Source organism: Stegostoma tigrinum, chromosome 17 (genome assembly GCF_030684315.1).
Source record: "Stegostoma tigrinum isolate sSteTig4 chromosome 17, sSteTig4.hap1, whole genome shotgun sequence".
In the NCBI taxonomy this organism is placed as follows: Eukaryota; Metazoa; Chordata; class Chondrichthyes; order Orectolobiformes; family Stegostomatidae; genus Stegostoma; species Stegostoma tigrinum.
Window position 1 is genome coordinate 27,691,804 of NC_081370.1, and position 27,930 is coordinate 27,719,733.

Consider the following 27,930-nt stretch of genomic DNA (forward strand, 5'->3'; position numbering starts at 1 on the left):
CAAATATTGTCCCCATCAGCTCCATTTTTGAAAAAGTGAGGGAAGTTGTCATCAACAGTGCTATTAAGCAGCATCTTTTGCAATAACCAACTCACTTATGAGACGACAACAGTATGGAGCTGGACAAACACAGCAGGTCAGGTAGCATCAGAGGAGCAGGAAAGTTGACATTTTGCGTCAGACCCTTCTGATGCTGCGAAACCTGCTGCGTTCCTCCAGCTCTACAATGTGTAGTCTCTGATTCCAGCATCTGCAGTTCTTGCTATCAATGACTCACTTATACCGAGTTTCGGTTTCAGCAGGACCCATTCAGCTCCTGACTTCATTAGAGACTTAGGTCAAAATGGACAAAACAGCTGAAGTCCAGAGGTGATTTGAGAGTGACTGCCTTTGACATCAAAACTGTATTTTACTGATTATGGCATGAAGGAGACCTAACAAAACTGGAGTAATTGGGAATCAAGGGAAAATTCTTCACTGGTTAGTGTTATACATGGCATGAAGGAAGATGGCTGTGGTTGTTGGAAGTTAGTCATCTCAGCTACAAGATATCTCTGCAGGAGTTCTTCAGGGGAGTGTCGTAGCCTCAACCATCTTGCTGATTCATGAATGACCTTGAGATGATGATTGCAAAATATTCTATGCCACTTGTGACTCTACAGTTACTGAAGCAGTCCATGTCCAAAATTCAGCAAGATCTGGGCAGAATCCAAGTTTGAGTTTACAAGTAGCAATTAACATTCAAGCTTCACAAGTGCCAGGTAATGACCATCTGCAACAACAGATAATCTAACCATCACCCCTTGATATTCAATGGCATAACCATCATCGAGTTTCCTGCATCCAACATGCTAGGAGTTACGACTGGCAAGATCCAGAACTGGACTAGCTATTAATAATGTGGTTGCAAGAGCAGTTCAGAGGCTGGGAATCCTCGAGTTATAGAGTTTTACAGGACAGGAAAAGATGCCCTTTGGCCCATCATGTCTGTGCTGGTCATCAAGCATCTATGTATTCTAATCCTATTTTTGACAGTTGGCTAATTACAGATACTCATTTTAATATTTCTTAAATATCTTGAGGGGTCTCACCTATACTACCCTTTAAAGCAGTGAGTTTCAGATAACCACAGCCCTCCAGGTGAAATAAAAATTCCTCTATTCCCTTGAAACCACTCTTTGGCCTTAAAATTATGCATCCTGTATTTCCCCCTCCACTGAGGGGAAGGTTTTTCCATATTTTCCCTATCAATGCCTCTCAGAACTTTTTACACCTCAGTCAGGTCCAGCTCAGCCTTCTCTGATCTGTGGAAAACAAATCCAGCCGATTTCATCATTCCTCATAACTGAACTACAGCAGGCCAGGCAACATCCTTGTGAATCTGCTCTGCACTCCCTTTAATGTAGTCATATCTTTCCTGTGGTATAGCAACGAGAACCGCACACAGTGTTCCAGCTGTTACTTAAATAACATTATAAACAGATCCATTATATTCAAAATGGTGGCAGAGTAACAGAGCTGAGTCTGGAGTTCATCCACACCCATCTGCTTTCTTTTTTCTTCCTTCTTTTTACTTCTACAGTTTTTCTTTTCTTTATTTTGTTTGCTTTAAAGCCATTTGCAGCGATTTGGTGGCTTTGGCACGGTGGCAAAAGCAGGCCGTACATGGAATGGCAACAGCCTCCCAGTGGTTAAAGGTTTGGAGGCAGTGGCCTCCTGGGCTCCTCTTGGCAATCGGAGGAGCCGTCAGCACAACATCAACAGTGGGTGCAGGCTGTTGCAGCAGTGGTTACAGTTCCTACTGGGCTCCCCTCAGTGATCAAAGGCAGTGTCAGCATGACGTTGGCAGTGAGACTGGGACTTACATGTAATGGCAAAAGTCTCCTGGCAGTTCTGGTGATTGGATGCGACAGCAATAACGATATTGCTTCTTCTAGTGTTCAGGGCGGTGGTGGCAAAGTTTCTCTCAGCAATTGGAGGTGGTGGCAGCATCATCAATGGCAACAGAATGCATCATCTCCTGGCAATCGATGCAAGACTCGCAGACTGACCTAGATTCCAGGCCGTGGCTAAACCGGGTGCCGGTATCATTGACTGAGTGCTCCAAACTCCGTTATGGAAATTGGAGTTTAGACTTTAAGATCTGGACTTTTTCTTACCCTTTGGCTTTTTAAAAATTTTTCTCTTTCTTGTAAAATTTTGGTTTTGTAACCAAAATGGTGCTGGAGAATGGCAACTTTGTACACCTTTCACCACACTCATGTATTCCTATACTCGAGTACACATTCTATTTCTACTTCTAATCATAACCTCTTACTCTTGAATTCAATGCCTTAACTAAACAAGTCAAGTATTCCATATGCCACCTTAGCCAATAAAATGTGGACCTGGAGGAGCACAGCAGGTCAGACAGCCTCGGAGGAGCAGGAAAGTTGACATTTTGGGTAGTGCTGCCTGACCTGCTATGATCCTCCAACTCCACATTTTATTGACGCAGACTTCCAGCATCAGCAGTCCTTGCTATCTTTTGCCTTCTTAGCCACCTGATCTACCTGTCTTATTGCCTTCAAGGATCTACAATCATGCACACCAAGATCCCTCTGATCCTTTGAAGAGTCAACGTGTCCCTTGCTCCCACCAAGGTTTAGTCAGAGAGGATGGCAGAACAAGAATCTGTTCATTAACAAGGTGAAATTTTCATTTAAAAGGCCAACAACAAACAATAATCCTTGTTAGTATGCATCTTGCTGCTCCCTAACAAGTATCTTGCCATGAAAATGCAATGCATTGTTCCCAATATTGAGAAAGGCCTCATCTGACTTCTCACATGATTCTCCCAGATTTAGAACATAGAACATTACAGCACAGTACAGGCCCTTCGGCCCTCGATGTTGTGCCGACCTGTCATACCGATCTCAAGCCCATCTAACCTAGACTATTCCACGTACATCCATATGCTTATCCAATGACGCCTTAAATGTACCTAAAGTTGGCGAATCTACTACCGTTGCAGGTAAAGCGTTCCATTCCCTTACTACTCTCTGAGTAAAGAAACTACCTCTGACATCTGTCCTATATCTTTCACCCCTCAATTTAAAGCTATGCCCCCTCGTGCTCACTGTCACCATCCTAGGAAAAAGGCTCTCCCTATCCACCCTATCTAAACCTCTGATTATTTTATATGTTTCAGTTAAGTCACCTCTCAACCTTCTTCTCTCTAATGAAAACAGCCTCAAGTCCCTCAGCCTTTCCTCGTAAGACCTTCCCTCCATACCAGGCAACATCCTAGTAAATCTCCTCTGCACCCTTTCCAAAGCTTCCACATCCTTCTTATAATGCGGTGACCAGAACTGTACACAATACTCCAAGTGCGGCCGCACCAGAGTTTTGTACAGCTTCACCATAACCTCTTGGTTCCGGAACTCAATCCCTCTATTAATAAAAGCTAAAACACTGTATGCCTTCTTAACAGCCCTGTCAACCTGGGTGGCAACTTTCAAGGATCTGTGTACATGGACACTGAGATCTCTCTGCTCATCTACACTGCTAAGAATCTTACCATTAGCCCTGTACTTTGCCTCCGGTTACTCCTACCAAAGTGCATCACCTCACACTTGTCTGCATTAAACTCCATTTGCCACCTCTCAGCCCAGCTCTGCAGCTTATCTATGTCTCTCTGCAACCTATAGCATCCTTCGTCACTATCCACAACTCCACCGACCTTAGTGTCGTCTGCAAATTTACTAACCCATCCTTCTACGCCCTCATCCAGGTCATTTATAAAAATGACAAACAGCAGTGGACCCAACACCGACCCTTGCGGTTCACCACTAGTAACTGCTCTCCAGGATGAACATTTCCCATCAACTACCACCCTCTGTCTTCTTTCAGCAAGCCAATTTCCGATCCACAATTTCTTGTCATATCTTACATCATTCAGGGCTCTGTAGAATTCTGCCCAAAAAGAGGTAAATGTATTAAAAGTTTCAAATTTAGCAAAAGGAAAATTATGGTTCCAATTTCTTATGTGTTCCCTGGCACACTGGAGCAGTAGAATGAGTGACTATATCTAAAGCTGATAAGTGACCAGGAATGAATCAGGTTCATGAGAAGATCCAGTATTCCTCTTTATCAATTCTTAGCCATGTCTCAATTATCTCATGTGACTTTGGCAGTGTCTTCTTTGCTAAAGGTGGATGCAAAGTGGTGATTTAAGTACCGTACCTCAGAATTATCTCCGGCCTCCATGCATAAATCCTTTTGTGGACCATCATCAGCCCTACTCCTTTAACCATCTTTCTACTATTGCATGCCTGTGGAAGACTATTAGATTTTTTGTTTTATTGGCTCTCAAGCTCTGCTTGTCCTCTCTCATTGTTGCTTTTATTTCTCGTTTCATTTCCTTTTGAACTTCCTACATTTAGCATTGTTTTCGCCTTATTCATCGACCAGACGTTCATCCGACCCACCTGTTTTCACCTCCACCATATACTTTATATCTTTTGTTTTCCAGGGAACTCTGGCTTACTCGTCACACCATTTCTTCTCGTGAAAATTTGTTTCAACAGTAGTACAACTGCTTCCTTGTTACAATCAGCTGCCCATGATTCAACTATTTTTTTGTCTGCCAGTCTTTTTGTGGTAATTTACCTGAGCTAGATCAGTTCTCATGTCATTGATATTGGCTTTCCCCCAGTTGTTTATTTTAATACTAGATTATGTTTATCCTTTGTCTTAGTGAATTTAAAGATTATAATCACGGTCCCTAAGGGTTCCCTGATTGATTCCTGTTCCACATTATTCCCTATGACTTGGTCCGTTATAATCTTCTAATTCTTTGCACTGGAGAAACGTCTCCTGAACACACTTTAGAAAACCTCCCTACTCTCTGTCATTTGTTGATATAATGATACTTTTAATTTGAATGAAGTTTAATTTTTATTTTACAATCCCCACCGCGATTATTAGCTTTAAAAGAAAGGAAATTTGAACTTCCTGCTAATTGTTGAAATGATAACTCACCACAATAATCAATCTAAAAGCCCTACAGTTTAAACACCTTTTGTAGACAATTTCATTTTAAACTGCAAAACAGAACCAACGACAAAACACTTCACCAGCATACTTTACACCATCCCTTAAATAGTCATTCAGATTTCCTGGATTAACTCCTAAGTGAATCTTAGCTCCTGAGGATTCTCATCCTATCTTTTGAGCTAGATTTTCTATAGAGATTCTCCATCTAGTCCAAGCTTGCATATAGAATCATTGAATTATACAATACAGAAGAGGCCCTTCAGACTCATTTTAGATTCTTGCAAATTCATTTTTTTCAACTGTGCAAAGTCTTAGCTGCATCCTGGCATTTAGAATTATTTCAGCCTTCAGATGTGCCCCCCCTCCAACGCTGTTCCCATCTCTCTAACACTAGCAGACTGACTTATCATGAATTTCATGAACTTCTTTAGAAAACAATTCCTTTCCCAAACTCAACTTCTTGGCAACATGAATCACATGGGTCTTATATCCAGGTAGAAATGTTGATTCGCTAACCTCGAAATTCTAAACCTGTTTTACCATGGAAGTAAGTGGACAGTTTAAAGCCTAATCATTTACAAGCCAACATTTTCAAAATCTGTCTCGGTATTTAGAGCTAAGAAATCTAACTTTTGTAAGTATATATGCTGTTGACATTGTTTCTAAGAGTGAACAACTTAGATCTTCTTTCCAGAAAGCCACCCAAGCTTCCGTTCAAACTTTAACAGTCATGTAATCCAGGATTATTGTTAAGCAGACTTCAGAACAAATAATATCACCCTATTCACCCAATTCTATTCCAAACTAAAGACAGTCCCAAACAAAAACAATCTTACAAACATTGTATTGCATATTGTTGAAACAAGACTCATTTATTGAAGCTTTATATTCTTACACTCATCCAGACAATTCATAAGAAGTTCTAAAGTAAAATAAATGCCTTGACCAATCAGAGTAAACTGCTATGTTTAAAATTTAAACAAAATTTGGAAGTTAATTGTCAGTCACTATTAACTGGTGCAATCTCTGTGTAGTTCCTCTACCTGTTAATCTTCAGTTGCCAGCACCCTTATATCATCACCCTCCATTCAGACAGTATAAATATTGTTTTCTCTTTACGTGATGTACGTTATAATATTATGGACCAGACCAGACTCCCTCTAAATATATTAAGAACCTAACCTAGATGCTAACTTTTTCTTATTTTAAAGGCAAATATAAAGTTCCAGATGCAATTTGATTGGTCAAACTACTTGATGTTAAGCAAAACTCAATCTATTTAAACACTCTAGTTGAAATACAGCCAAAGAATGATGAATTTAGAGTAACTTAAACCTACTGGAAATTTTAACGGAATAATAGATACAGTCACTATTACTAATTAACAGTTCCAATGTAGTAACAGTTCAATAACGCAAAAAGGCAAATTCATAAAAACAGATTTTGTCTCATGTGCAATCTAGCAACCTAGGAAGAGATCCCCCAGCTTTTGGCTGTAATCAAGAGAGGGAAAAATAGCTTCCACTTCTTCAAGCGCACCATAACAACTGCTTAAAGCTAAACATAAAAACTAAAAAAAAACTGGATATCGTGCGAGGTGGCCACACGCATCCAAGTAGGTCCTACTGTTCCAACTTCAAAAGAAATCCAAGACCTCTCAAACTGTTTACTCTGGTGCTTCTGCCTTACAAACTTGTTTCAAATGAAAAACTAGGACAAAATAGCCTCTTAAAGCCACAGCATCATCATAAAAGTAACAGCTAGTTTCTCAAATGTTTGAGATAGCTTATTCTTCCAATGTAATCTGAGGTGTAACAGACACATTTCACAAACAAAACTGATAGCCTTGGGCCTGTTTGTAATTTGTTTCCAACATTCAATGTGATTCCACAATTGGGCAATATTTGCTATATAATCCTGAGTGTGTGAAGAATAATGCTGATAAATTTAAGATTGTTAGTTGAGCTTGCAGAATGGTGCTCTTGTGTGTACTGGAGACCAAATATAATACATAGGGTCCTGTTCTTTCTAGACAGAATATTGACAAATATTGTGCCTGTTTTAACGCAACACAAGAGCTTATAAGGAACATCTGATTTGTTTCTCAGGGCAATATTTTGATAAACCTGTCTTGTTTAAAATTGAAATCAAATTTGAAAATTAACTGACAGTCTAACTGGTGCATTTCTCCAATCTCTATCCATCTCTACCAATCAGAGACCAAATGCAAACAATCAGCAACCTCCTCTCCAAAAGTATAAATGTTGCTTTCCGTTTACTTTGATATTTCTTGTAAATTGTCCTGATGAGTGTAAGATGCATCACAAAAAGCTAGCATCTAAGTTCAGTAGGCAATAGGGAAGGCAAATGAACTATTGGCTTTTATTTCCAAAGGAATAGAGCCTAAAAATAGGGAGGCCTTTCTAAACTATACGGGGCACTAATCATACTACACAGGGAATATTGTGATTAGTTTTTGTCCCATTAACTAAGGAAAGATATGCAGACATTGAAGCAATTCAGAGAAGTTTTATTACTTTGATTCTGGGTAGGAATTTTCTTATGAGGAGATGTTGAGTGGCTAACTCATTGGAATTTAGAAGAATGAGGGGAGATCTTATGGAAACGTATAAGATTCTTAGAAGATTTGACAGGATTAATGCTGATAGGTTGTTTGCCCTTGAGAGAGAAGCCAGGATTAGAGGGCATAATGTCAAGTAATGGGTTACCCACTTAAAACAGGGATGAGGAAGAATTTTTTTCTCATAGATTTGTTAATTTGTGTGAGTATTTACCAGCAAAGGCTACCAAGGCCAGATCACTAAGTATATTCACGGTTGAGGTAGACCAATTTTTATTCAAAAGAGGAATCAACCTCTCAGCATTAATCCTGCCAAGCCTTGCAAGAAACTTAGATGTTTCAATAAAGCCTTCTTATATTCTTCCAAACTCCAATGAGTTACTCACTCAATGTCTTCTCATAAGAAAATCCCTACACACCCACAAACAAGCTAATAAGGGAATCAAGATTGATGAGGAAAAGCAGCAAAGTGAATTTGAGGATTATAAGATCAGCCACGATCTCATTAAATGGCAGAGCAGGCACGATGGACTAAATGACTTACTTCTGCTCCTATGCGTCATAGTCTTAAAAGATGCATTGACAAACTGTGATTTTTTTTAGAAAATTTAAGTGCTATGCTACCATATAACTATAAACATCACACTAAAAACAATTGATTGAGTTTTCACCAGTGATATTTTCTAACTGAGATGAAAATATTTTACTGAGTAGCAGGAGTCATTTATGCATGAAATCTCGGTGCATCTTCTGTGATACTGCTTATGGTGAATCAATGTTTGTGTTTTATTACAACAGATGTTTCAAGCTTATCTAAGGGATAAAATGAAGCATGTTAATTTGCAGGAGCTGAATATTTTAATGTCGATTTTTAAGTGGTCTTTTACCATTTTTTGATAGTTTGGAGTAACTTTAAGATCATTTCTATTGCATTCTGAATGTATTAAAATTGGTCACACATTTGCTACTTTCTTTAAGTGTGTTTAATTTTATTCCTAACTAATTTTAAACCTGAGAATCGAATGTCAAAATAACAATGAGACGATACGAGTGAGGAGCAGAATTAGGCCATTTGGCCCTTTGTGTTTGCTATGCCATTCAATTATGGCTGACATGTTTCTGAACCCCATACTCCTGCCTTCTCCGTGTAATTCTTGATCGCCTTAGTATTCAAGATCCTATCTATCTCTATCTTAAAGACATGTATTGACTTGGCTTCCACAGCATGCTGCGGCTATGAGTTCCACAGATTAACCACTCTTTGCCTGAAGAAGCTCCTCCTCATCTCAGTTCTAAGGGGTCATTCACACTGAGGCTGTGCCCTGGCGCCCTAGTCTGCCATGCTAATAGAAACATCTTCACCCTATCCATTCTACTCAGTCGTCTCAGTGTTATGTAAGTTTCAATGAGATCACCCAGCATCCTTCTAAACTCCAAATATGGACCCAGAGTCCTCAATTACTTCTTCCATAACAAGCATATGGATAATGATGGGATAGTGTAGGGGGAGGGGCTTAGATTAGTTCACAGGTCGGCGCAACATCGAGGGCCGATGGGCCTGTTCTGCGCTGTATTGTTCCATGTTCTAAGCCGTTCATCCCTGGGATCATTCTTGTAAACCTCCTCTGGATCCCCTTCAATACCAACATTCTTCCTTAAATACTGGGCCTAAAATTGCTCACAATGTTCCAAATGTGGTCTGACCCAGGGCCTTATACAGCCTCAACAGTACATCTCTGTTGTTGTATTATAGCTCTCTTGCATTTGCCTTCATAACAGCCAATTGAGCCTACTTGTTAACCTTAAGAGAATCCTGAACTAGCTCTTTCTAGCCTGTTTGTGCTTTAGAGTTCCAAAGCCTTCACTCATTCAAAATATCATCAACACTTCTATGTTTCCTACCAAAGTGCATAACCTCACACTTTCCCATATTGTATTCCATTTGCTACTTTTTTGCCCACTTTCCTGGCCTGTCCAAGTTCTGCAGCCTCCCCATTTCCTCAAAACTACCTATCCCAGCCCCAATCTTTGTATCATCTACAAAGTTAGCAACAATGTCCTCAGTTCTTTCATCCAGACCATTCCTGTATAACATGAATAGTTGTGGTTCCAATACTGATCCTTGTGGAACTCCACTAGTCATTGGTTGCCATCCTAAAAAAGACCCCTTTTTCCCCAGTCTCTGCCTTCTGCCAGTCAGAAAATTCTCTTCCTTGCCCCTAACACTATGGTCTGTTAACTTATTTAGCAGCTTTCTCTGCAGCACCTTATCAAAGGCCTTCTGGAAATCCAAACAGATCATGCCCATTGGCTGTCCTTTGACTAGCTTGGTTGTTACTTCGTCAAATATTTGTCAAGCATGACTTCCTTTGACAAAGCCCTGCTAACTCAGCTCTATTTTACCTTACACTTCCAAGTATTCTGCAATCTCATCCAGTTGACTCTAAAATCTTACCAACGACTGAGGTCAACCAGCTATTGTTTCCAACATTCTGTCTTCCTCCTTTCTTAAACAGGGGTTTTGCATTAGCCATCTTACAGTCCTCTGCAGCCTTCCCTAACTTCAGTAATTCGTGAAAGATCATCACTTCCACAATCTTCTTACCTATCTCCTTCAGAACTCTGAGGTGTACTGCATCTAGTCCAGATGATTTATCTACTTTCAGATCTTTCAGCTTCCCTAGCACTTTCTCCTTGTGGTGACCACTACACTCACCCCTGTCCCCTGACTCTTAAAGTTCTGCTTTGCTGCTGGCATCTTCTGTTGTGATAACAGATGAAAATAACCCATTCCTTGAATTACGATAACAAAGTGTGAAGCTGGATGAACACAGCAGACCAAGCAGCATTTCAGGAGCTTGGCCTGCTGTGTTCATCCAGCTTCACACTTTGTTATCTTGGATTCTCCAGCATCTGCAGTTCCCATTATCTCTGATACAATTTTAACCTCACTGCGAAGCCTCTTCCAGGGATGCCTAACCTGAAAAAGTTACCCTCCTTCCTCCAGACCAACCTCAGGGAATCTCTCTTCCACTGCAACAACCTATCCGTCTTCCCTGGACTGACCTACCCCCCTACCTCCCCACCTATACTCTCCCCTCCACCTACCTTCTTTTCTCTCCATCTTCAGTCCGCCTCCCCCTCTCTCCCTATTTATTCCAGAACCCTCTCCCCATCCCCCTCTCTGATGAAGGATCTAGGCCTGAAACGTCAGCTTTTGTGCTCCTGAGATGCTGCTTGGCCTGCTGTGTTCATCCAGCTTCACACTTTGTTATCTTGGATTCTCCAGCATCTGCAGTTCCCATTATCTCTCCCCCATTCCTTGACTTTCCTTGTCAGCAATGGTTGCCTTGTCCTCCCCTCAGTATGATTCTTCTCCCTTTGGGATGAATTTCTGCTGTGCCTCCTAAATTACCACCAGAAACTCCTGAGATTGCTGCTCCACTGTCTTCCTTGCTCGGCCCACCATGCAAGCAGCTCTGGCCAGTTCCTCTTTTGTGTCTTTGTAGTCACCTTTACTCAATTCTAATACTGTTTCATTTGACTCCAGCTTCTCCTTCTCAAACTGCAGGATGAATTCTAGCAATTATGGTCACTGCACTCTTGAGGTTTCTTCACTTTAAGCTCCCTAATCAATCTACTTTAATACACATCACCAAATCCAGAATTGCCTGTTCCCTAGTGTGTTTTACCACAAGCCTCTCTGAAAACATATCATAGACGTTCCACAAATTCTCATTGAGTTTCGTGACAACCTGATTTTCTATCTGCATACTGAAGACCCCACGATTATTGTAATAGTGCTTTTCTTACGTGCCTTTTCTATCTCCTAATTTATTTTCTTCCCCATATTCTGACTGCCTGGAGGCCTGTACTTAACTCACATTAGGGATAACATTTAGGATGCCTCAGTTGGAGTTAGATATCTGCTGCAAGGTTTCCTCAGGTGTATCCCAATTGGTCACTGTAACCCTACAAAAAGATTCACGACAATGGAAGTTATGAGCACTAATGTTTGGAAATATTGAATAAGGGGGAAGTGAGCATTGTTAGCATTAGGACAGAGGTTCCTCTTTAAGAATTCTTGAGGTCTTGTCTTGATGAGTATCAATTGTTTATGAGCAAAGTAATAGTTTTTTTAAAATCAGGATTTGTGGCAGCACGGTTCAGAGCACCACAAGTTGCATAATAGAAATTGCATAAATGTTAGGTATTCTATTGCATTAAGAGGTATTTTCTGTTAATAGGGCAAATCGGCACTGTGGTCTCACTTGCTACATTACCAAGAGACGAAGGAGAAAAAAGAAACCATGTTAGGAAGCACCAATGGCTCAGGTAGGAAGTTTTCAATCTTTGAATATACATGAACTGCAGGAATATAAATTTGCCGAGTATTGCCTACTTGTGGAAAAAATTTCCAGATAATGTCACAAAGTCAAAAACCTAATATCATTTAAGAGACAAGTGGATGCTACAGTGGATGCATTTTTCAGGAAGCATAAATTCAGATCAGCTAAATTTCCTCTTTCACCATAATCATCTTGCAGATATTCACATATTAAAAGTAAGTAAATGGGTCAAGTGATACCTTTTCTCCTCCGTGCAAGAATGATCAGTTTCCTCAACCTAAAAACATTCGTTGTGTTTTTGCAACAATCCAACAGCTTCGTGTTCAATTTATATGATGAAAGCATTTCATGCATGTTTTTTAAACTCTTCTAATTCTCAGTAAGGAGTGATATGAACTCAAGTTCTCTAGGTTATTGGTCCAGGCCTCTAGATTACCAGTACAGTAACAACACTACACTACCATACTCCTTTGTCGCACATCAATTTGCTCAATACCAACTGAGAATGGATGTGAGGGGCAGAAACAAAGATTTAAATATTTTTAAATGAACAGTTTCTTCCTATCCTTAGGAATCATCCAAGACCAGGAAAGAAGGAAATTTGATTGTCTTGCCATGCCTCCATTAAAGGTCTCACTTACCCAGGATATGAGGCAAGTTTGTTACCATAACCTGCTTGTTACTTGGTTCTAAAGAAGTTCGAATTTCATGCTTATATTTACCTTTTGACTTACTTTGTGTGATTTAGTACTCTGTGGTTAAATCTTACAATGCAGCAGGAGGTTATTGGTGAACTCCTTGATGAAAAATTTTAACAAATGCGTTGTTCTTTTTGAGTTTCTTGATTTTTATGGAATTAGTTACACTTCAATCAAAAAGCTTGGAAGGAAACAATTCAGTCAAATGCTTGTATAAGTTTTTTTGAAAGAGCTAACCAATATATAGCTCAGTCCTTTTCCTTGTCCTTGTATTTGTGCAAAAATTTATTTTCAGTAGAGACAATAATTCGGATCCACTGAGTTCATGATAATGTGGTCACTAACACAAAGTTGACAGAAATGACCAGCTGATTTAACAAACCTGTTCAGTACTGCCTTGGTGCAATTTAACTGCGTATCTCCCATCACCATTTCTTTGTCTTGGGAGATGAGCAAATAATAATGATAGAAACTCTATACCAATTTTGGGTGAACCATCTTGGAAAACATAGTTGGTCCCTGAATGTTCACTCAAAGTAAATAGTGCTCCTGGAAACTGGAAATTTATATCAGGTAAGTGGCTAAATAGTTCCATCTACTGGGCATTGTATAAACAACCTGATTTTGAGGAATAGCAACAGCAGAAATCTTAGTCTTGTAGTTGACTGATGCTCATTGCAATTACCACTTAGAACAGTAAAAGTTTTTTTTCTTGAAATAACCGTGGTAATGACATTTTCCATTTATCACAGTTGACATGCATTGTATGTTACATTGTTGTCTTCACGTTTCCATAACTAGTTTTAAATAAATTTCATGAAATTATTGAGTAATTGCACCATTAAATTCTAGCTAATACATTACCTTAGCTTTCCCCCATTAGGGAGCGTGGGCTTAATGGTAATACTTTGTCTGGCCTCTGAGTTCAAAGTTGTGGGTTAAAATCCTAGTGCAGGGACCTGAGCATAAATTTAGGTCAACCCTCTGAAACATTTAATACTGAAAGAATCCTGTACTGTTGAAATGATGTCTTTTAGATTAGGTGACAACTGATGCACCATCTGTTCCCTTGGATGGAGGCCAACGATCCTGTGGCTTTATTTTGAAAATGCTAGGGTAGTGCCGGCAAGTAGTTACCTTTAACCAATACCAAAGCAGATAACGTGGCAATGTTTCTTTTGATGGGACTTACTGTGGATTAAATAGGTTGCCTTCTGCTGAAGCCCAGATCCCTCCTTTCCTCAAGCTCATGGTACCAAACCTCCTCCAAGATTTCTTCTGACTATAGTTCTGAGCTTATTTTTCTCTCATTTCTGCCACATCTTCCCTCATTGTCTTGCAAACTTGTTTTGTCTTCAAATCCCATCCTCCATTCCCCTGATCATCTTCCCATTGAGCTAATGATACCAAATTTGCTGTAGTTGCTGAAATGGCATAAAGCTTAAAAGAAGCACAGAGTTCAGGCCATATAGGGAGCAATTATTCATTTTTTTACATTTTCTAAACAATCTATTCAGAAATGTTATTACACACATCTGGAGCAGATGGGATTTGAACCAGGCCTCTTCGCCCAGAGGTAAGGACACTACTTGTGGGCTCATCAGCCCAGGAGCCCAGAACTCATCTACTCCATTCACTTTTTACTTATTTTTTCTTTCTCTGCTTTTTCAAAACGCCTGTATAGTAAACCGGAGATTCTGGGTTTGAATCCCAGCGATGGGGTTACATTGGCTTACATTGAGGGTATCTTGTTTAGTGGTGGCACAGTGGCTCTCTGGTTAGCACAGCTGCCTCACAGCACCAGGGACCCGGGTTTGATTCCACCCTCGGACGACTGTGTGGAGTTTGCACATTCTCCCCGTGTCTGCATGGGTTTCCTCTGGGTGCTCCGGTTTCCTCCCACAGCCCAAAGATGTGCAGGCTAGGTGGACTGGCTGTGTGAAATTGCCCATAGTGTTTAGGGATGTGTAGATTAGGTGGGTTAAAGTGGAGATGGGTCTGGGTGGGATGCTGTGAGGTTTGTTGTGGACTTGTTGGGCTGAAGGATCTGTTTTCATGCTGTAGGGGTTCTATAATTCTTGATTCAATGAGGGCCAGGAGACTTGTCTAATTTAGCCCTATTAGCATGCTCAACACTATCTCTTTAGTGACAATTATAATTTCTAGGTCCTTACCTGCCATAGCTTCTTTGTTACCAATTGTTGGCATATTATTTGTGTCTTCCACTGAGAAGACCAACACAAACTACCTGTTCAATGCCTTGGACATTTCCTTATTTCCCATTGTTAAATCCCCCCTCTCATCCTCTAAAGTACAAATATTTACCTTAGCTACTCTTTTTCATTTCATATATTTGTATAAACTTTTGCTATCTGTTTTTATATTCTGAGCTAGTTTACTCTCATAATCTATCTTATCGTTCTTTATGACTTTCTTTGTGGCTTTCTGTTGACCATTGAAGACTTTGCAATCCTTTATATTCCCACTAATCTTTGCCACTTTGCATGCATCAGCTTTTAATTTGATACCCTCCTTTATTTCCTTAGTTATCCATGGCTGATTACTCCTTTTCCTACAGTTCTTCCTTTTCTCTGGTAAATACTTTTGCTGAGCACAGAAAAATTGCTATGAAAGTCCTTTGCTGTTCCTCAATTGTCCCACCATTTAGTCTTTGCTCCCAGTCTGCCTTAGCCAATTCCTCCCTCAACCCATTGCAGTCTCCTTTCTTTAGGAACAATACTGGTATTAGATTTTACCTTCTCACCCTCCATCTGTATTTTAATTCAACCACACTATGATCACTCTTTCTAAGAGGATCCCTAACCATGAGATTATCAATTATTCCTGTCTTGCTAGACAGGACCAAATCTAGGATAGCTTGCTCCCTAGTAGGTTCCATTACACACTGTTCAAGGAAACAATTGCGGAAACATTCTATGAACTCTTCTTCAAGGCTGCCTTGACCAACATGGGTTGACCAATCAACATGTCAATTAAAATCCCCCATGATAATTGCTGTACCATTTTTACATGTACCAGTTATTTCTTTGTTTATTTCCCACCGCAATGGTGGCCTATATTTAGTGGAGTATTGACTATGCCCATCAGTGGCTTTTTCCCTTTACTCTTACTAATTTCCATCCACATTGATTCAACCTTTTTCTCAATAGAACCTGTATCATCTCTCACTACTGCCCTGATGACGTCCTTAAATATCAAAGCCAAACCACTCCACTTTCCTTCCTATCTGTTCTTCAGAGTAGTCTGATACCCCTGGATATTTAACTCCCAGTCATGACCACCCTGCAAACATGTCTTTGTAATGGCTACTAAATCATACCCATTTGCGATGGTTTGTGCCGTCAACTCATTTACCTTGTTTTGAATGCTATGAGTATTCTGGTGAAGTGCCATTATACTAGTTTTTATACCTTCTTTTAGAATCCTAACTCAGCCATCATAAACACCTTTGTTTTTAAACCTTCTCACTTCTTCAATATTTGGCTATTCTATTGTAAGAACCCTCTAACCTGTGATTTTCCCCGAATTGGGTAATTAATAGCCAGAGCGCGGGCTTGCTATCAAGTTGAAGATGATAGATAGGCTCACAGCCAGAGGACTTTGAAGCAGCAGCAGTTACCATGGCAGGTAAGTGAAAGAGATGATGTGCCAAAATAGAGACATTAAGGCAACGGGAATGGTAATGGTTGTAGAGAAGATGTAAAGCATAGTGCCAAAAGAGTAGTAATTGTTGATGAGAAGAGACAAAATGTAGAGCCAAAGGAAGTGATAATGGTTGTAGAAAAGAGAGGAAGCACAGAAGCAAAGGAACGGTAATAGCTATTGACAAGAGTCTAGATGTATCTTGTCACTTATCTACAAGCATTACTACTATCTCTTTTGTGCTATGACACATTGATCTCTAATCTCCCTTGATCTCTAACCTTAACGTGAGCTTTCTGTTCCACTCACTCCTCACTTTCTTAGCCTTCTCACATTTCCATCTCCCTTCAGTTCTGAAAATTGAATCTTTTTGGACTTGAAACTGTTTTAGTTTCCATTATTGCTGCCAGACCAATCCACATGTAAATTGCTAACACTTAGTGCAATCTCACCACAACCTTCCTTGATCCCTTTGTTATCCAAATTATGTCTCCAAATTATCAGTTTGCTTGCCCAGCATCTATGAACAGAAATCTCTTCCAATTAGATAAGACTGAAGCCATTAATTTTGGCCTCCAAGATAAACTCAGTTTCCTATCTACCAATTCCACCTCCACTCTGGCAATTGTCTGAAACTGAACCATGCTCTTTTCAACATTTGATATGCAACATTTGAACAAGATGAACTTGCAGTGATATATCTGCAAATACCAAATTGTTTATTTCCACCTCTTCTGGCTCCATCTCTGCCTCAACCCATCGGATGCTGAAACACTCATCAATATCTTTCTTATCTCTAGATTTGACTATTCCTATTCACTCTTTAGCACATTTTTACATTTTACCTTTTATAATCTTGGAGTCATTCAAAAATATCCTTCCTATGTCCTGAAGATCAAGTCCCCTTCTCCTATGAGTGTTCTAATTGCAGACTTACTTTGACTCCTAGTTAATCAGCACTTTGATTTTAAAGTTTTTTTTATTTTCAATCCAGTCCTATAACTCTGTCAGAGATCTGAGCTCTTCTCATTTTGGCGTCTTGATTATCCCTGGTTTTAATGTACCAGTATTGACGGCTGTGCCTTCAGCTGCTTTTATCTAAATTCTGGAATTCCTTTCTAAATTTCCCTGTGCCACACCATGGAAAACATTTTCTTCAACGTGGCCCACTCAGATTTTGTGTATATATGTATGTTTTATAAGTTGCATGTGATTTAGTTTAAAATTCCAGCAACAAAGTTTTAGTCTTAAACTAAATAAAGGTTAGTTTGTTACAACACACTGCTACCAGTTACTTTACGTTACCGTTTAGGAAATTCAGGTAGAGATTAAATGCAACTACTTGCTAAAGATGAAATTTAGTTCAATCTTTTAATGTAGGTGAAGTGATGGATGCCTGGAATGGGTAGTTGAAGGTGTAGAGTTGTGTTTGACAGCTGTGCTGGTTCATGTCATCAAATAATTGGCTAGCCTTTATGAGTGGACTTAGGGAGAGTTTCAGGCAGTAATGGTGATCCCTTTTTCTTGCTAACACTGTTGACACACACTTAATGACTACCTAGATTCTTTCTCAGCAGAACACACATCATAGCTGGTGCTTTGCTCTGTAACTTCCACTGACAGAGAGAAAACTTAACTCCTGTTCTGTTCACTGTTCAGCTGAGAGATATGGCCTAGAAATGTCTTCACAGGTTTTCCTGAGGTCTCTGCATAAAATGGCTGTTTCCTTCCCAGAATTTATACAGTTCAAAACCTAACAGTATTATTATCGCAAACAATTGAATAATTATGCCTTGTATCAGGTTGAGGATAGCGTAGGCATGGAAATAGTCCCAGCTACGGTAATTAATTTTTTAATTGATTCTGCCAGAAACTTGGATGGCTGTTATTCTTCATAGTTTGGTGAGGTACAGAAGAGCTATTCGCGCTTCCGGGGAAGTCATTGTCAATGAGTTAAGGGAATAAGGCATGTGAGGAAAGATTAGACACATACTGATTGGAGTTTAGAAAAATAGGAGGTAAGCTTATTGGAATGAGGCATAGTACTTATGGTGCTCATATCATTTTATACAGTTTATAAGATCCTGATAAGAGTGAATGCTGTGAGGATAATTTCCCTTGTGGCGAAGTCTCCCTTTCAAATCTGAAATGATGAGAATATTTTTTAGCTATGAGGATCATTAGTCATAGAGCATTGGAGGTCTCAGGCATAAGAAAACACCCATTGAGTCTGCATTAATCAGAAATAGCCACCTAATTATTTTAATCCCAATTTCTAGCACTTGTCCCGTGGCCTTGTATGCCTTGGCATCACAAGTGTACATTTAAATACTTCTTAAAATTTTTGAAAGTTCCTCATTCAACCACCTGTACAGGCAGTGTGCTCAATATTCCCACCACCGTCTGGTGAAAAAATGTTTCCTCACTTTATCTCCTCTACTCCGAGTCTATCAAATCTCTTTTCATAACTGAAACTCTACAGCTCAAGCAACATCTGGTAAATCTCCTTTACAGCCTCTCCAGTGCAATCATGTCCCTACTATAAAGTAAATTTGAGAACTGCACACAGTACTCTAGCTGTGGTCTTACCAACTTTTTATACAGATCCAGTATAACTTTCCTGGTCTTAAACTTCATGCTTCGGCTAGTAAAGGCAATTATCCTACATGCCTTCTTAATCACTTTATCAGCTTATCCTGCTACCTTAAGGGACCGATGAGCAGGCACACTAATGTCCCTCTGATCCTTGGTACTTCCCAGTGTCCTACTGGTCATAATTTATTCCTTTACTTTGTTTGTTGTGTCCATGCGCATCACCTCACACTTATCTGGAGTGAATTCCATTTGGCAGTGATCAGACACTCTGACCAGTCAACCTATATGCTCCTGTAACCTAAGGCTCACATCCTCCTCACTATTTACTACTGCACCAATTTTTGCATCATTTGTGAACTTATTGATCAATCCTCCTCAAGTCTAAATCATTGATATATCCACAAACAGCAAGGGCCCGAACACTAATTTCTGCAGAATTCCACTGAGAACAAATGTCCAATCACAAAAATACCTCTCAACGATCACCTTCTGTTTCCTGCCACTCAGCCAATTCTGGATCAATTGGCCAAATTTCCCAGATCCCTTGAGCAGTGATTTTTGCTATCAGTCTCCTATGCGGACTTGACCAAAAGCCTTGCTGAAGTATAGATAGACACATTGAATGTATTGCCCTTGTCTACGAAAAATTTAGTCAGGTTGATCAGACATGCCTTCACCTTAACAAAACCATGCTGATTGATTGATTGTTCTTTATTGATTACTGCCTCTCCAAGTACGGGATTGATTCTTTTGCTCAGAATTGCTTCCAATAGTTTGACCTCCATGGAGATTAGACTGAGTAGCATGTATTTCCTGGTTTATCCCTTGCACCCTTCTTGAATTCTCTTCCACAGCACAACAGTGTTACTGAACTAGTTCAAGGCTGAATTAGATTTGTGATTAATTTGAGAGTCCGGGATTGAGGGAGACAGACTACAAAATAGAGTTATGTCACAATCAGATCAGACATGATATTAGCAAATGGTCGATCAAGCCTAAGAGTCGAATGGCATCCTACTCGTCCTCATTTTTTATATGTTGATTTCTCATGAAAAGGTGAAACTGTAATTCTTATCTTGGAAATAAATGGACAATATAAAGTGCTACCGTTTACAGTGTAACATTCTCAACATTCTTGTGAGACTTTGGAAAATATTAGTCTGTTGTTAGTCCACATATTGATGCCATTGTCCCCAAGCATAAGAACCTTGCATCTTCTTTCCTATAAAACAGTATGGACTTATTTTAATCGCTTACAATCAAACCACCCAGGCTTGCTGTTAGGCAGATGTCAGAACAGATCACATATCCTCTTCCATTTTATCTTAAGGAGACAATTTCAAATGTAAGAATCTCATAAACCTCATAATTATGGTTAGGGTTTCAAATAGGGAGCCAATTTTATATGTGAACATAGGCACAAAATGTTGCGCTTTCATAGTCTCCAGAGAACACCAAACTCTTGTTCTGTTGAGATCTGCCAGTGTTTAAAAAAAAAGAGGTGAGCTTTTTGACCTACATTTAAGAAGACTTTGTTCTCTTTAAACCTGCTCCTATAAGCCATAGAACCTGCTCAAGAGTACAGCGGTAAGTCAGCAAATATTTGAAAACACTTCTGCCTCCCTCCAGCTTTCCTTGGCCCACTGCTATAATGCAACTGAAGAACAAGAAATGTCAGAGTAAGGTAGTGGGTGGAACGAAACAAAGACTGGGATCCTGGCAGGGGGTGGCTGCAATTAATATTCAAAATCATTAAAAATCACTGAATTGTGATTGAATATGGACCTCGGTCATGGCTTTGCTTGGAATGCACCTGACAACAAGCCAGTCAGTTGGTTGTTGGACCATGTTGCACTGGGGAGAGAAGTTCTCACTGCAGCTTATAGGAAAGATACGGTCATATCCTGTCACATAGGTGCTAGCGAATGCTTCTGTTTCATTGATGACTGCAAGATTCAGGCTGATCCTTACTCAGTGGCTGACTGGAATTTGAATATGTGAGCTATGGTGACACCATTATCAGACTTGTCTACATTGTAATATTTCTGTGGTGGCGTGGCTGACTGGGATGGTAGAATGGAAATCAAACCTCACTATTCCCAGAGTCATCACAAGTGTGAAAATTTGATTAACCTACCAAATTGCCCAATTTCACCTAAATGTCTAAGTTAAAAGAACATATACTGATCACGTTTTTGTTTCCATTTACAAGAAAATGCTTATTCTAATCAAACTGTTTTTAACTAGTGGCAGGAAAACATTGAACTGCTGACTTATAACATGATAACTTAAACGCAACACCTTTTTAAAATTTCCACACAGATGCAAACAGGAAAAAAAGGGATAAGACAAGAATATTGAGGGTGAGACCATAAGACCGTACAATATAGGAGGAGGTTAAGGCCATTCAGCTTCAGTCTGCTCCACCATGATATGTTGCTCAACCCCATTCTCCTGCCTGCCTGCCATTATCCTTGATCCCCTTACCAATCAAGAACCAATCTCTCTCTTGAATACACTCAATGACTTGGCCTGCACAACCTTCTGCAGCAATGAGTTCCACAGATTAACCATGCTCTGGGTGAATAAATTCCTCCTCATCTTAGTCCTAAAGTGTCATCCCTTCACTCTGAGACTGTACCCTTGGGTCACAGTCTTTACTCCTAGAGGAAACATCTTCTCCACATCCATCCTATCTAGGCCTCTCAGTAATCTGTAATTTCAATGAGATCACCACTTATTCTTCTAAACTCTGAGTACATAACTGCTCCTCACTAACAGGCCTGCCACCCCCAGGATCATTCTTGTTAGCCTCCTGTGGACCCCCAGCAAGGCCAGCACATCCTTCCTTAGATTCAGGACTTAAAATGCTTACAATATTCCAAATGTTGTCTGACCAAGGCCTTGTACACCCTTAGCAGTACATCTCTGTTCTTGCATTCTAGCCCTCTTTAAATTAATGCTAACATTGGATTTTCCTTCCTAACTGCCAACTGAATCTGCATGTTAACCTTAAGAGAATCTAAATTAGGACTTCTAAGTCCCTTTTATGCTTCAGATTTCTGAAGCCTTTCCCAGTTAGAAAATAGCCCAAGCCTCTATTCTTCTCACACTTTCCCACATTACATCTGCAATTTCTTTGCCCACTTTCCAAGAGTGTTCAAAACATCTAATGCCTTCATGCTTCTTCAATACTATCTGCTCCTCCACCTATCTTTATGTCATCTGCAAAGTTTGCAACAATGCCTTTAGTTCCTTTGTCCTGATTGTGATTAATGATTTGATTTGATTTATTACTGTCCTGTTTACAGAGGTACAGTGAAAAGTGCTGTCTTACGTGCTTTACAGGCAGATTGTATTATACAAGTGCAACAGAACAAAGTGCAGTATTGCAGCTGCCATGAAGGTGCAGAGAGAGATCAGCATTAACAGTTAAGAGGTCCATTTTTAAGTCTGATAACAATGGAGAAGAAGCTCTTCTTGAATTTGTTTGTATGTGCATTCACATTTTTATATTTTCTGCCTGACGGAAGAGTGTGGAAGAGAGTATAACTGGAGTGGGAGGGGTCTTTGATTATGTTGGTTGCTTTCCCGATGCAATGGGAAGTGAAATCAATGAATGGGAGGCTGGTTTCGATGATGACTGAGCTATATTCACAACTCTCTGTAGTTTCTTGTGGTGTATACTGTGAATAGCCATGGTCTCAATGTGGACCCCTGCGGAGAGCTCCACTGGATGAGATCCTGAAGAGACCCCTTCATTCCTACTTTCTGCCTTGTGTCAGTCAACCAATCCTCTCTCCATACCAGTACCTTACCCCTAACTCCATGGACTCATATTATTTAGTAGCCTTCTGTGCAGCACAATGCCAAAAGCCTTCTGGAAATCGAAAGAGATCATGTCCAATGGCTCTCTTCTATCTAAGTTGGTCGTTACCTCCTCAAAGAATTCCAAAAGATTTGTCAAGCATGATCTTCTCTTGACTGTAAAATCTTAGCAATCAGATGAACCAGCCTACAGTTTCCTGCCTTCTGCCTCCTTTCCTTCTTAAACAGGGGTGTTAAGTTAATTATTTTCCAGTCCTGTGGGACTGTCACTGACTCCTCTGATTCCTGAAAGATGCCTCCACCATCTCCTCAGCTATCTCCTTCAGAATTCTAGGCTGTAGTCCTTCTGGTTTGGATGATTCATCTCCCTTCATATCTTTCAGCTTCACCAGCACTTTTTGCTTAGTGATAGCCATTACACTTACATTTGCCCCCTGACTCTCTTGAAGTTCTGCTTGGTTGCTGGTGTCTTCCATTGTGAAAACTAATGCAAGGTACCTCTTTGGTGCCTCTGCCATTTCTTTTTTCCCCATTACTACTTCTCTAGCCTTATTTTCCAGTGGTCCAATGTCCACTCTTGCATCTCTGTTACCTTTTAGATATCGAAAAAAACTCTCGCAATTTTCTTTTATATTACTAGCTACTCCCATATTTCATCTTCTCACCCCTTACTGCTTTTCTCATTATTTTTTGTTGATTTTTAAAGGTTTCTCAAACTTTTGGAATGCCACTAATCTTCACTGCAAAGCTCCCTTTCCCTATAGTGCTTTTATCAGCCTTTTTGAATTGTGTGTGAGTCAATGACTCTCTGTAGGTGTCTCCCACAGGTCTGGCTGTTTCTGCTCCTAAAGATAATACTGTGAGAGAGGTGTATGCTTTCTCTTCACAGACTGGATATTTCTGTTGTATTGTCCCAACCCAAGGCCTGTAGCTGTCACTTGAGGAACTGGCATAGTTGATGCTACACTCTCCTGAGGCCCCAACAATCGCGGTCAATTGAAAAACCAATTGAAGGACAGTGTCTGGGCAAAGCAGTCCTACAACAGAGACATTTAGACACAAACACCCCTCCTCCCTGTCCCACCCCCCGGGTTGTCTAGCATCCTACCCCACTGTTGAATAAGGCAATACTGTATATACAACACATAATGAGTTCCAGCAGTTCATCTTTAAAACTGTAACATCATCTTCCATAGTTTCTTTGGTTTAAATTTTAGTCCACCATCCCAAACAAAAGTGGTCTTTACAATGATTAAGAAGCATGCTAATATTTATTATCTGATTCTGTACGTAAAGACTGACCATTTTGGATTGCTGATTGCTGGGGCAACAAATTGCCAATAAATATGGCCAAATAATACAATGAAAGAATGGCAGAATTTTTGCACACATAATAGAAGTTTATGAGTGTGGCTATCAGAGGAGGACCAGATGAGATATTTCTTGTGTCAAAGTTAGAATGAATTTCACAACATGCATGCGAAGTATGCATTACTATGGCAATTTGAACATCCTGAATGATCACCATCATACATCACCACTAGCGGAAGATGCACATCAAACGTGTAGTAAATACCTCCAGGAGGTGAGGAGAGGAATATACAAAAGAAAAGCATATTCATTTTACAAGTAGTTGCTGCCTGAGTATGTTTCTGCTCTGTCACTATTTCAGTACTTTGCCAGACTGACTGATTAAAATCAATGACAAATGGGAAGTACGTTAAGCAAGAGAAAAAATAAATTTGCCGCAGAGATTTTCTATTACTTCCAACCGAGTTAACACTAATCCTTTAGAGGTATAAATAATGAGTACCTGAATCAATTTATCTAAATTTAAGATTTTCCCTTTCGGATTATCTTCCTGTTAAGCTTGTATTGCTGACACATTAAAACTTTGAACTGGTAGTGATGTCATTTATAAGGAAATGAGTTTTTTTTAAATAATGGCAGTCAGATGATTTGCGTCTCAACTTTGATTAAATAGTAATTACCCTTTAATTGGATTTTCTTTGGGATGGATGGAATGGTGAAGTAAGGAGTGTAGAAAGAACTGAAGGAGACCAACTTCTAGTGGAAAATGGCATAGTAAAAGCATTTTCTGATTGTAATATGGTGAACAGTATTAAACAAACCAAAATATGATTTTGAATAAGGTATTGAGATGCAATTCTATAGGATTATATTTTGTAAGTGGCAACAGGGATACAGAGTACTCTTAACTGATACGATTTTAAATTGGTTAGAGAGACACTGATGACAGGGATCATTATAAAAATGGATTTTCTTTTTGCCTAGCATACCGAAGGAAGATGATAGAACAGAACCTTAGGCCACAGTTGAGGATTTCTTTGATACACCTCATTGTAAGGATGTTGTAGAAGCAATTCAAAGGATCTAATGTGTATTCACTAGGATGTAACCAGAGATGAAGGAAGAGAGATTTGAAAAATTGGAGTTTTCTTCACTTGAGCTGAAACATTTGTAGTTACAGAATAAAAATGTTTGTAATTACCGAGATTTGTGACAGGGTAAATAGTGATAGATTCCACCAGTTAGTGAAATGATAATGAGAAATTAAAAGCATACTGCAAACTGAAACACAAAAATATTTAATTACCAACTGTCCTATTATAAGCAGATATAAAAGCAGATTTTGTTTTTGAAAGGAAGAAATGTCGTATACTGGTTTGTACACTAATAACAATTTACAATTTAGTATGTTGATCAAATTGTACATGTCTGCGATGAGGTTGTTCTGTTTAATAAGTTAAGGTGTTTAATGCAAGTGGAGTCATGGTGTTGCTGATTGAATTGAAGTCATTGTGGAAAAGTCGATTTAGTTTCAGAATCATCATGTGTAACAGCAAGTTATTAGTGTTGATATATTTACAGTATGATCATTGAAATGAACAATAATAAATGCAATGCCACAATTCGGAAATGATAGACCAATAGAAATTAACGTGGAAACCATTCAGTAAATTAAAAGCTGTACTAGCTGGAGAATTTAACACTTGAAATTGATTCAATGAATATTCTTATTTTGGTAGGTTGCTATTTTTTTTAAAAAAGCTAAAATCTTCTCATTCATATACCTGATAAATTAGTTACAAGATTTTTAGTTCCTCCATTTAGATTATTAGTTTCACATCGGCTACAAACGGCTGAAAAACTTTTTGGTCGTGATGTTCTGTTTTATTTTGGTAAAAATGAGGATTTTTAAAATATCTGTTTTCAGTCTGTTAATTATTTTTCTCCCTGTTAATTTGGTTAGACCTGTGATCTGTGTTTCTTGAGAAATCTACTGAACAACTAGAGATCACAAAACCGGGCTTTTTTTAAAAAGAAAGTTCATTCGTGGGATGTGGGTGTCACGAGCTGGCCCCGCATTTATTGCCATAGTTAACCTTCAGAATGGGGTGGTTAGCTGCTTTCTTTAACTGCTGCAGTCCATATGCTATTGTTAAGCAGGGTGGAATAGGTTGACCTACTGTCTGAATTTTTCTTCCTATTTCAGACACATCCAAAATATTGGTGAGATCAAAACTGATGTGGGAAAAGCTCGAGCTTGGGTGAGACTTTCTATGGAGAAGAAACTGCTGTCCAGACATCTCAAGCAGCTTCTCTCGGACCATGAATTAACAAAGTAAGTAGTCCAGTATACCTTTCCTCGAACTAGTCAGTGCCATCTTTTGTCTATACCACATTAGTAGCCAGAATAAACACACAAGACACAAGTACTCCACGCATGCATCACACCACATTCCGTGCATATCACATGCTACACATGCAACACGTAAACCACATAGGATGAAATAGGCTGAGCCAGGTTGAAGATATGATGAGCGAAGTGAATCTCTTATGACCTGTGGGCAGGGTAAGGGCAGTGATTATATGTTATACAATTAGGATAGAAGAGTACTTACAATAATGTTGACTTCAATCAACTCAATATAAGCTAGAAATATCCAGAGGAAAATAAGGCAAAAGAATTAGAACTAATAAATGTTGGCTGGATTATTTTTTGGCTGCTTAGGTTCCTAATGAGGGATCAACATAACTATATTGAATAAAAGAAGAAATTGTGTTTAAATAATTTATACCTTCAGAACCTCTCAAAGTATCCAAACTAGGGCAGCACGGTGGCTCAGTGGTTAGCACTGCAGCCTCACAGCGCCAGGGACCCGGGTTAGATTCCAGCCTCAGGCGACTGTCTGTGTGGAGTTTGCACATTCTCTCCGTGTCTGCGTGGGTTTCCTCCAGGTGCTCCGGTTTCCTCCCACAGTCCAAAGATGTGCAGGCTAGGTGGATTGGTCATGCTAAAATTGCCCGTAGCATTCAGGGATGTGTGGGTTATTGGGGGATGGGTCTGGGTGGGATGCTTCAAGGGGCGGTGTGGACTTGTTGGGCCGAAGGGCCTATTTCCACACTGTGGGGAACCTAATCTAAATCTAATAATTAAATTTGATGTTTGGTCACTTACGTAGGAAAATGCAGCAACACATTCTATGCACAGTAAGTTACAATAGTCACATCACAAATGAGTTACTGAGATTTAAACCGACTAGAACATCAGAGCTCCTACTGTTTTTAGACCCTGAAAGGAAGCTTCTATGTCTGACTGAAACAATAGAGAAAGAATTATTTTAATGTCTCATGCAAAAGATAGCACCTCTGCAAGTGCAGCAACTCCTCAGTACTGTGTTGAATTGGTAACCTAGTTTGTGTGCTGTGTACTAGCTCATAGAATCATGTTCCAGATGAAGCAGACACTAAACCAGAAAGTGAACCACTAGTGTGCACACTCTGGCAGAATTATAAGATTTAGCCAGAGATAAATCTGGTTAATGGAAAAGTACCATGTATGCTAGTGTATCTAGCCAGATATGTGCAGACCATTTCCAGTCATTGATTTGATAATGAGACTGTCTCAGAATTTCACTTGGTACTTGTTTTATCAATGATCTGTCGTATCATATACGTGGTACAACTGCCTTCTTAAGAATTCATATTTGTGATTACAGCAAAATAATTTACAGTAAAGTAATTCATGACATTATCATTAATTAACAATCCAATTTATCATAATTCATTTAGCTGGACACCTGATTTTCTAAATTTCTCAGATAAAAGGAGATAGAAAAGTAGGAACAAAAACAAAGTTGCTGGAAAATCTCAG

At 39.5% G+C, this 27,930-nt stretch overlaps 1 protein-coding gene across 3 annotated transcripts in view; it reads left to right on the forward strand.

Annotated features, from left to right (window-relative positions):
• The window catches only part of dennd5a (DENN/MADD domain containing 5A), a 225,811-nt gene that overhangs the window by 159,501 nt on the left and 38,380 nt on the right, over window positions 1–27,930 (forward strand). For 2 of the 3 annotated variants that reach the window (XM_048545755.2, XM_048545756.2), the window contains 3 exons: window positions 11,866–11,953; window positions 12,539–12,620; window positions 26,269–26,397. In XM_048545755.2, coding sequence (XP_048401712.1) covers window positions 11,866–11,953; window positions 12,539–12,620; window positions 26,269–26,397 — 299 coding nt within the window. Of the gene's footprint in view, window positions 1–11,865; window positions 11,954–12,538; window positions 12,621–26,268; window positions 26,398–27,930 lie in introns of those variants that run through there. The other variant, XR_009446848.1, reaches the window with a different exon arrangement.